The sequence below is a fragment of the Calypte anna genome, chromosome 1 (genome assembly GCF_003957555.1).
Source record: "Calypte anna isolate BGI_N300 chromosome 1, bCalAnn1_v1.p, whole genome shotgun sequence".
NCBI lineage: Eukaryota > Metazoa > Chordata > Aves > Apodiformes > Trochilidae > Calypte > Calypte anna.
In genome coordinates, this window is record NC_044244.1 from 88912451 (window position 1) to 88922940 (window position 10490).

Sequence of the window (10490 nt, forward strand, 5' to 3'; positions counted from 1 at the left end):
ATTAGGCATTTTCTGGATTTTTCTCACTGTAATCAAATGCAGGCTCCTGAATTTACAAAATGAGTAAGGCATCATGCTCATCTTTCTGTAGAAGACTGGAAAAATCAAATTAATTCTCTTAACAAAACATTGTGTGTCTCCTCTTGCATGCCTAGTAACCTATTATCTTTGTATCGAGTAAGGTCCAAAAAAAATTGAGATGGCTTCACACACGGTTCAACCAAAACTCAGGATTACTGATTACTGTTGAAAATAATTCAGGGGGGGAAAAAACCCCAAAACAAACCTAAAAATCAAACTAAAAGAGGAAGTAAAAGCTGGCAAGAATATCAAATGCTGAAGTAAGAGGCAAGCCACTTTTATTTAGTGTAAAGCTGCAATAAGCTTTTAGTGGTCAGATACCTTTGAGAATGTTCAACAATTTTCTTTTGTTAAGGTAGCAGCTGTTTAATTCCACAGTGCAACCAAAAGGACTGACTTCTTTGGTGTGACTCAAAGCTGACAGAAGCAGAAATTAGTCAAGTATATGTAAGTTAACTGTGTTGGGATAACCAACCAAAGCAGAAATGGCCCTATAACAGCTAAGGGTCCCTTAATCTAAGGAGAACACTGATACTACAAGCAGGATGCTGTCAGACTGCAGTCTCATCTCAGCCCTTCAAGGAGTTCTGCTCTTATACAGTAACAACTTACTACAGGCAAACAAAATGGTGGCCTCAAAGTGCATACAACTGCAGTTAAGTTTCTGCACTTCTGCAAGGACAGGTTCTTGGCACTTCTCTGGAAATAGTGAAAGCCTAGTTTTGATACAACTGTTTCATAATTCTCCAGTTCCAAAAGAATTGTTTTTTGTTGGGGTTTTTTTTTGAGGGGGGAAGATTATTTGAGGTATTTGCTGCTATGAAATGAAGTTTACATATGCAGTAGTAAAAAGACACTAAGCACTCTGTTTCTCATTTATTTCAGGCAATGACAGTGGTAGAATTTAAACCCTCATGTAGGATGAGGGCAAAACCAATAATGACATCATATAGAGTTTGTTTTCTACATAGTCAAATATATAAAAGTTTAATGAAACTCATCACTGGGACAGCCAGCACAGTCAGTCCATGAGTTGTCTATTCAGTTAGACCAAGCTTCTTCTTCAGAGATTCTGGCATTTCAGGTGGAGGTGGACGAGGAAGTCTGAAATAAACCTTCACTGAATCATAGATGAACCACTGTAGTGCAGTCAGGGTACCAATCATTATGATACGAGCAAAGAGACCTTTCCATACACCTGTGGAGCAAACCACAAAGCATGAGTAGCTTTAAGGAGCCAGAAAGGAGAGAAATCCTTGCCCAAAAGACCGAACATCATGAACAGTTGATCCAAAACAAATGACAAGAAGGACATACCTTTGAATCCAAGCCTCATAAGAACTTGTGAAGCAGAACTGCCCTTTTCTTTGTTCAACACAGACACCACAGAGTCAGCAGGATGGGAAACGATTGCACAGAACACACCAGCTGAAAGAATAATTTTGCATTAATTCTGTGGTGTTTTAGCTGTACCATTACCACATACCCTAAGTATGCCCAACTGAAACCACAACGTCTAATAAATTGCACAGAAGTTATGTAAAGCCTCCAGGTATCAGCAGGTACATATTTATAATGTGACATGAATATCACAAAATACCTCAAGTTCTGCTCTTCCAGAATCCCTTCTGCTGAAACAAAACACCTCTGGAATCTCTGGATATTGAAAATGCCCCTTCCATCCACATTTATCTCCCTTTCCTACATTCTTTCCCAGCCTAGCAAAGACCCGAGTTTCTTCACTTAAATCAGCTGCAGTTTTGAACTTTAACATTAACAGTGGTAATAAAGAGGAACTATTAGGAGTATTGTCCTCCTTCAGACACATTTTCCACTTTAAGATCAAATGTATTTTTCATCCCCCGGCAGGTAAGTTACAAGGAAATCCTCACATTCTGGTTGCCTCTATTTGATATTCTGAAAAAGGACAGGCTTCTAGAGCTGTGGTGGTGCATTAGTGAAGTGAAGGATTTAAGGGTTCCTTACCAATGTATCCTGCAACAAATGTGACTATCAGCTGTTCTCCTTTTGTACATTCACTTCGTGGCTTGGGGACAACGTACTTGTACAGAGCTTCAACAGTGCGTTCAAAGCAGGCAAACTTCATCATTGTGTATGGAATCTGTCTCATCCATAGTGGTGCAACACCTTTATAGAAACTTAACCAGAAGAGATCAATTCATTATACTTTCCTCTAGTATTTAATGTATATTTCTAACTTGAAAAGTATTAGTTAGCTTATTTTTGCTATAAAGCATACAACTTCTACATATTGGAACTGTAAGGCTTAAGCATCTCAATACCTTCCAAACAGAAATTTAAGTTTTATTAGTTCCCAAGAACCACCTTGTAACAAATTAATCAACAAATTAATCAAATTAAAATTTATGCAATCCCTATGCTGCACAGATGTTTCTGTAGTCACTTTTCAGATTACAATGCTCTGCAAATGCAGTAAGGCTCATGTCTGCACACCAGCTGAGTCCTGATAGTGATAAATGACTTGTAGATTTACAGCCACTTCTATCAGAACAGAAAGCTAACATGCAGTTATATTACTCTTACATGCCAATGACTCAAGCATCTTTGACTGTACAACCAAAAAGTTGCTGAGTATCTCTGACTGGAACTGCTAGAAACTGAAGTTGTCCAGCAGAACTCAGCACAAAGATACTCACAAAGATGGATCTAAGGAGCATGTAGAATTAACAGCCAGTTCAGCACAGATTCCTTAAAGTCTGCTAAGTTATCTTGAAATACTAAAGACCAAAAAGTACTATAAGCTAAAGCAACAATTAGTACTCTACGCCAAAAGCTGGAATAAAAAGTAAAACTTAAATCAAGAGATACTTACGCCCAGATGCCTTCTTCTCCAAACATCTTGGGCAGAGCCTGCCGCAGGGTGTTGGCGTATCCTGGCTGTGTCTGAATCCGAACTTTGGCAGCTTCCATTGGAGCCAGAGCAATGTCAGCAAAAAACTCTGCACTGGCAGATGCCGCTAAGTATAGCGAAGTACGCCACAAATATGCATTTTCCTGAAGTGAATTGAAATACAGATTTTTATTAGTGAGTGACCCTGTGTTAATAATACTATTACACCATATATATATAGTGTACATACAGCCTTATGTACATCACTTACAGCTTACCTCTCCCAGCATGTTGCCATATAGGACTTTGAAAACTTCATAGAAACCAAATTTACAAAGCCCTTGCATGGAATATCCAATAAAAGTTGGAGCCCATCCTTTGGCCAAACCACGAACGCCATCTTCATTGACTGTCACTGAAAAGCCATTGAAGATGCTCTTGTATTTTTGTGGATCAACCTAAACAGAACAAACAGTTAATTGATACAGCCCACCGCTTCCCTTCTCAACTGAAATGCAAAATTCTTAGAATCCCTTAGACAGCAAGCTCCCTAAGGTTCCCTGGACAGAGGATGTATTCACCCCAAGATTACACCAACTTGTAATGTTACTTGTCTCAAATCCTAATTTATGCTTACAGTCAGTACGTTCCTCAATACTCAGGAACCACCAAGCTGTCTGTATATGCTTCTCCAAATGAAGAATACAACTTTCTGAATTAAAAAGATTTACTGAAATCACTATTCTAAAACTGTCAGTAGCTTACTGCTACAACTATATTTAGAGCAGTTTATATAATGATCTGAGAGCTTCTGACAGAGATCTTATCCACTCTACATAGCCCACCTATGTATATTTGAGTTTCAAAAAGCACTCAAAAACTACTGCACTTGTACTTTGGCTTCACAGTAAAGGCTACAATACACCTTATTTTCTGCACACTAAACTCTTGAGTGAGATTTCGTTAATAACCTACCAGAAATTAAGAGACCAACTTGAACAATTTTGTGTCATATGAAAGGAAACCTTTTAAAAAATTCTTCAACAAGTCATTATGACAAATTTCAAGTCACACCACACTGTTACTTTTCACATTTGACATCATTCAACACTTCCTCAGAGGACAAGAAGGAAGACATTAAATTAGAAGTCAACCAAAGCTTTCAGGAAGGGCTATGGGACATGCATGCCAAACTGCAGTGACTGATAATTTGTCTTGCAGTCTGGCAAAAATCTGCTTGAGAATTATTTCACTGAAGCACATAAATTTTTGAAGACTCGGAATTTAAGAAAACTGGGTATTTAGTCTGGCACTGTAAAATGAGACTATGTTCATATGAGACTGTGCTTAATTACCACCTACATAAAAGGTGACCTATTTTTAAAAATATTTGAGAGGACAGGCAACAGGTTTCTTCCTGGAGAATCTAGGAAGGATTAGTAACATACTCTGTAGTGGATCTGAAAAGAGAAAAATACTAAGAAGTCTGCAAGGTCACACCTGGAATCCATATGGAACCCTCCTCTTGCACCTTCCTCTAAATGCTAGAGAAGGGAGAGTATCACTATCCTTACCAAGTAAGGACGCCAGGACTGGCACATGAGCTGAGTATATCTGAGCCAAGCAGCTGAAGCCTGGTTAGTAGAGTCCTTGCTCCCAGCTGTATATGCAGCACTGTACAGCTCTCAGACCTTCTACACATTAACCTAATTTGCAGTCAGATTAAGACCTGAGATGCTACATCCTCTTTACCTATGGTCAATCTCCTCAGGAAATCAACCTTAAGCATGGGTCATCAAGCTACCAGTATTGGATTGTGAAATATGTAACAACAGAAGAGTGCACTTAAAATACAGAAGTACAACAGTCAGCTACAACTAACACCTACTATGCAATTTCTACAAAGATTTGTAAATGTAAATTTTGTAGAAAGCAGCATGTTGTTCTTATTTGATGCACCCTGTGTTTATCTGATGTGCTAGTTTGAGATAAGAGTTCAGGTGCACTCACAAAGGCTTTAAACTGAAAGAGGGTAGATTTAGGTTCTTTAGGATGAGGGTAGTAAGATACTCAAATAGGCTACTTATAGGGAGGCTGTTGATGCCCCTTCTCTGAAAGTGTTCAAGGCCAGGCTGGATGAGGCCTTGTGCAACCTGATCCAGTGGAAGGTGTCCCTGCCCATGCAGGGGGGTTGGGTCTTGATGACCTTTAAGATCCCTTCCAACCCTAACTATTATATGTGAAAAAGCCACTCTTGTAGAGAATGCTAAATAAAGGCCTTCCAGAATAACACAGTTTTAAAGAGTATCAGATGCAGTGTGCCTACTATACCTAGCAGGTTTAATTAATTTGGTTACCTCCTAAATTCAGTTCCACCATTACAAAATTGCCACTTTCATAATGGGTATCAGCCTATGCAACAGGGAAGACATTAACTACAGTATATCCAGAAATTTAGATGTGCACTTCAATTTGTTTTTTTCTTGAGATAAATTTTCCTCTTTCCTCATTCCACTAGTATGCCTTTACCCATGGCTGTTCACTAGATGATTTTAATGCAGAAGATAGTATTGAAAATTAAGTGCAAGGTCACTACCCTCCTTTCAGTTCAATCAAGATGCACTTCACTGAAGCCAGCCACAAGCATGGATGGCCTTACTGATACTGAAATCAGCCACAAGCACTGATGGACTTACTGATACCACATCAAGTTTTACCCATTTTATTCAAAGTGGCAACACTAAAAAAGTATCCAATCAATAAGCCACGCACTGATATCCACAATGTTAATGAACCAAATTACACGTGCATGTCACGCCAGGCTAAAAACTGTTTGCTTCAAAACAGCAAAGATACTCTTTTCTTCCTACAAAACCACAAGAATAATACTATTAGATAGTCCAACCAGAGTACCATTATGGTGGGTGCCTCTTGGTAAATGCAGTCAGTTGAACGTGCCTTTAGTATAACATGATTCAGATTATCCTAAATGCTTCTGATTCTCTTGAAAGTGGTGTATGGGCAGCCTCACAGCAATAGACTTGATAAAAACAACATTCAATTTTACTCACTCCTGTTATCCAGAAAAGAAAGCATCACTACTGTCAATTCCTACTATGCTGACTAATATTCATAGAGAAGAAGTTAAAGAAAGGTTTAAGTTAATACAAACCTGCATACGACATTTCACTAAATCCAGAGGTACAACAGCAGTGTGTGTTATGCCACAACTTAGGACCCCACCAACGCCACAGAGAGCGTAAAACTGGAGTGAGCCATATTCGCAACTGTATTCTGCAGCAAAAAATAAAGACACACCATGCTTTTACATCAACTCCATGCATTTTTGGACAACGATGTCCAGGGATATTTTATGCCTCCAGCTCATTAGTAGATTAATTATACCACACTAGACATGCTTTGTCAATGCCACCACATACCAACATGCAGAACAAACCTGCATTCTGCATTTAACCAGGTCTAGAGGAACCAGTGCTGTATGTGTTGTTCCACAGCTAATAATCCCACCAAAGCCACAAAGCATAAAGAATCTGCCTGAGCCATATTCACAGCTGTATTCTAGTTCATTGGGGAAAAAAAAAATACACATGATCAATCAAAAATGGTAATGAAAATCCAGAACGAAACAGAAGGGTCTGAGTGCTACCTTCTGTAAAGTATTTAAATTGAAATTATATCCCATGCTATACTATTCAACTGTAGTGTTACACAAAAATAATTCCCTTGTTTTAAATTAACACCTTTTGGACTAACATGATTTCATTCAAGGCCTTCACAATTTCATTTCTTCCTTAAAAAAAGCATTGGAAAAAAGTAATGTTTTAGTTTACAACACATTTATACCATAGAAATCAATAATCCAGTAAGTTTCTAGTAGAAATTATTAGGTAAATATACAATATTCAACACTTTCTTATATCAGGAAATTGATCAGAGTGTTTCTCTAATATTCTAGAGACAAAGATTCTTTCACTAAATATCCTGTTAGTTCAACTTCTGTATTTGAGACCATACAGATCTAAGATCAGTGTTGTATTACTCTTTAAACAGATATATTGTCATATTATTTTTTAGGTTACTCAGATTCCTAAATTTTTCTTTTACATACAGAATCTCAGATTCGTACAGTTTCTATCTAATGAAACTGCAGAATTTTAATAATTATCATGCCCATTTCTGATACTAGGCTTAGCATTTAAAACATAAAAGTAAAATTAATATACTGTATAAGCACATAGAAAGCAGTACACTATACAGAAAATACTCTCCAGAGTAAAGAGGGACAATTGAGGTTCTTTTGTGACTGAATCTAGCACAGTATAAAGGAAGAGATGTTAAACTGTTCACCAACTTAAAGGTTGTTTCCAGAAAAACACTAATAAAGCAACAGACAGTACAAATGTATGTTGTTTGGAGCTTCTTTGCCCTTACTGCTCCTGAAAATAAATTTTTATAAACATAACAAAAAATAACACATTTCAAATGGATTGACAAGAGCACCAGTTAACACTAGCATGTCTATCCAGCTCATAACTTTGCTATTATGAGGGAACTTCTCCAAGATGTTCCAGATTTTACATTACACTTTACATTCACATTTCTCATCTTACTCAAAATTAATCACAGAGAAAACAAATGTAATTTTTTATTTGTAAAATAAAGAAACCATATTAAGCCTGAATTTAGAGCAATAAATCAATCAACAGTCATAACAACACATAATCCATGAGAACTTTTAAAATTCAGATACTGCTCAAGACTGTAAATATGCTGGTCCTGAACTACCTCTAAACTAGCTTGGTTATGATAACAGATTTGCAGACACAGTAATATTTTTTTTACATCTTGCCAGAATGCCTGATTAAACAAACACAAACAAGGCTTTCTATGCAGGTGTAATCAACAGAACACTCTGAAGCTGCAGCACAGGGCAGCTCTGTCTCCCTGTATCTTGGACCTACAGCTCAACAGGACTGCAGCAGTTACCTTGCTGCCCAGATACCACAGATTGCTCACACACATTCCCTTTCTCACAGCAATTTACTGTTAGAAGTCACAGTCCTCAACTGATAGAGACATTTGTAGGAAGTACAGAAAAGCAGAGCTTTATGTATCTGCTGTTCAGACTGACCTATCAGTTAGGTGTTCAAAAACAGTAATTAAGCAAGCCAGACCAATCAGGCTTGAGCTCTTCACAGGTACCCAAGTTTGCAGCAGTACAGCAGTATTAGGAAAAAAAAAAGCCATGGATCTCAGAGTATTTCCTAAAAACTGTTACTTATAAAGACAACTGGCTAAACATTCAGCACATAGGCAAGAAAGTTTTTCTAACATACCTAGACACTGACTGAAGACAATCACCCTGAAGTTACTCAGAACACAAATATACAAGGCAGCTCTGTTAAGAGAGCTACATCATAACTCTTTCACTTCTCTGCTTCTGATCTGACACATTAACAAGGACAAATTCCAACAACTAGTCATAAAACACTTCGTTCCTGAGCTGCATTATGGTTGATGCCCTGGGCTGAACTCAGAAGGCCTTGTGGTTTGTACTGACTTTGAATGACCTTGCATAAGCTCAGATATCTTCTGCAATGTATTACTCTTCCAACACAAAGGCCAAAGAACCAACTGACATGTAAAATAATGAGCAGACAAAAAAAGACTAAAACGAGCGAGATATTCTGGTCATGTTTGACATAATCTTCCTCCAAAAAGGATGAAGCATACCGCTTTTAAGAATTAAGTGCACTACTGCATATACTTAGCACACTGAAGAGAAAGCGGGGGCTTTAGTTAGCTAGCAACAAGATTACTACAGTGAAAGCCAGAAGTATGTTCTTGACAACTTATACAACGCCCAGTTCTGTCTCTCACATATTACATGAATGCTCACGCAAGAGCACTAACATACTTCAGTATCACAGTACTTCTAAAGAGGTATCTTGCCAAAAGCACTTCTTAATTTTTTTAAATAAAGGCAGAGAAATGCTTTTAAATTATTAATAACTTAGAAAAATTAAAACTTTAACATCTACCTCCACCATTAGAACTATCACCAAGGTTTGACCTTTGGAAGTCATGACAGTTACCAGGAAAGCATATAGGAAGCACTTGCATTTCAACATAAAATGCATCACTATATCTTAGCACAGCTATCTGGGGTATGCCCCCCCAACTACAAAAAGGAAAACATAGCAAAAGAAAAAAAAAAAAAAAAAAAAAAAAAAAAAAAGAAAAAAGAACAGCAAAACAGTTGCAGGCCCCTCGAATGTGTCTGGATGTTTGGATGACCAACGGCTGATAAACAGAGAGGAGGGAAAAAAAATAAGAAAGAAAAAACGAAGGGCGAGACAGTCGTTCAAATCCATCCATGCTCCTCCTTTAGGTACGGGCCTAAAGCCTCAGCCCTCGAAGCTGCAAGCCCAGCAGAACTAGAAAAAGCCCTCCGTTATTCCCAAAATGAGCCTCCACGCAGGGTGTCCGTAATTTCTCCGAGGTTAAACTTTACTATGCCCTTTCCGGATCCTCGCTGCAGCCCAGCGCACACCGCACGGGGCAGCGGAAGGAGCTGCCAGCGCCTCCCCCACCCGTGCCCTTCCTCGTCCTCCAAGCGGGCGTGTAGGCCCAGCGCCGGCTCCACCGGGCCCACCTGAGCCCCTCCGAGCGCTAACCCTCCCCCCGTCACCCCAACGGGCACCGTGCGGGCACCGGCGCCTCCACCGCCCACAGGCCTCGCCTCCTCCCCCTCACTCTCTCCCCTCCTCTCTCACCTTCAGAGGCAGAGGCGGCCGCCAAGCTCCGCCGCGTGGTGGGCGCCTCCGCTGGCTCCGCACGCTTCCTCACCCCATCCTGCTGGGCCAGCTGGAAGTGCGGCGCGTAGAAGGGGTTGAGCCGGGCAAGCGGCGCGATAGAGGAGAACATGGCGACCTGCGGCGGACAAGAGCAGAGCGGCGTGAGAGAGGGCGGCCCGATATGAGCCTGCCCGGCCGGAACCGCAATCCGAGCGGGGCCGATCGCCCCGGGGCGAGCAGCGGGCACCGCGGACTCAGCTCCTCCACGCCGCCCGGACTCACCTCCTAAGATGGCGGCAGCGCGCAGACCGCTGCGGGGCGCAGAGGCTGATCCCGGCCCCGGGCCCGGCACTTTGTCCTTCGCCGACGCGTAGGGCGGAGCCACCGCGCAAGAAGCTGCGGGGCGATTGGCCGGGGCGCTCTGCCAGCCGGCATTATCGCGCAGGCGCAGAGCGGGGCAACGCCCTTCCCCTTCAGGCCTGCGCAATGCGGCCTCGCGCTGGGGCAGCGGCCGACACCGCCCACCCCGTGGGGCTGCCGGGCCCAGCCGCACCCCGGGCGGGGAGGAGAGGGCTGGGCTAGCACAACACAACACTGGGTTAGCAGAGCCCGGGGGACAGTGCGAAGGCGCTGCCTGCGAGTCGCCGCCAGCCGGCATCTCGGCTGCCCTCGCAGAGGTCAGGCGGGCGCTGCAGCCGCGATAGGCCAGAGGAAGGCGG

The 10490-nt window shown here is 41.2% G+C and overlaps 1 protein-coding gene and 1 non-coding gene across 3 annotated transcripts; both read right to left on the reverse strand.

The window, feature by feature from the left end:
* Positions 1 to 858: 858 nt before the first annotated feature.
* Positions 859 to 10200, reverse strand: SLC25A3 (solute carrier family 25 member 3). Of its 2 annotated transcripts, none has more exons than XM_008499142.2 (8): positions 10054 to 10200; positions 9751 to 9907; positions 6126 to 6247; positions 3232 to 3411; positions 2936 to 3117; positions 2068 to 2240; positions 1399 to 1509; positions 859 to 1279 (listed from the first exon to the last, which is right to left on the reverse strand). In XM_008499142.2, the coding sequence occupies exons 2-8, from the start codon at positions 9899 to 9901 to the stop codon at positions 1119 to 1121; spliced, it is 1080 nt and encodes a 359-aa protein (XP_008497364.1). In that variant the 5' UTR covers positions 9902 to 9907; positions 10054 to 10200; the 3' UTR covers positions 859 to 1118. The 2 variants fall into 2 exon arrangements, with proteins under 2 accessions (XP_008497364.1, XP_030321469.1); XM_030465609.1 differs by lacking the exon at positions 6126 to 6247 and adding an exon at positions 6411 to 6532 and having other exon boundaries at positions 10054 to 10159.
* LOC115600502 lies at positions 2544 to 2783 on the reverse strand. The gene has a single exon (XR_003989026.1). It is a non-coding gene; the product is annotated as a small nucleolar RNA SNORA53 (small nucleolar RNA).
* Positions 10201 to 10490: the final 290 nt, after the last annotated feature.

Excerpts from the sequence above, each read along its gene's own strand:
- SLC25A3 (XM_008499142.2), bottom strand. The coding sequence starts at position 9,901 with ATGTTCTCCTCTATCGCGCCGCTTGCCCGGCTCAACCCCTTCTACGCG. Across the intron at positions 3,118-3,231 it reads ATGGCAACATGCTGGGAGAG|GAAAATGCATATTTGTGGCG; the intron begins GTAAGCTGTAAG and ends AATTCACTTCAG. Across the intron at positions 2,241-2,935 it reads GGAGAAGAAGGCATCTGGGC|TTTCTATAAAGGTGTTGCAC; the intron begins GTAAGTATCTCT and ends CTTCTGGTTAAG.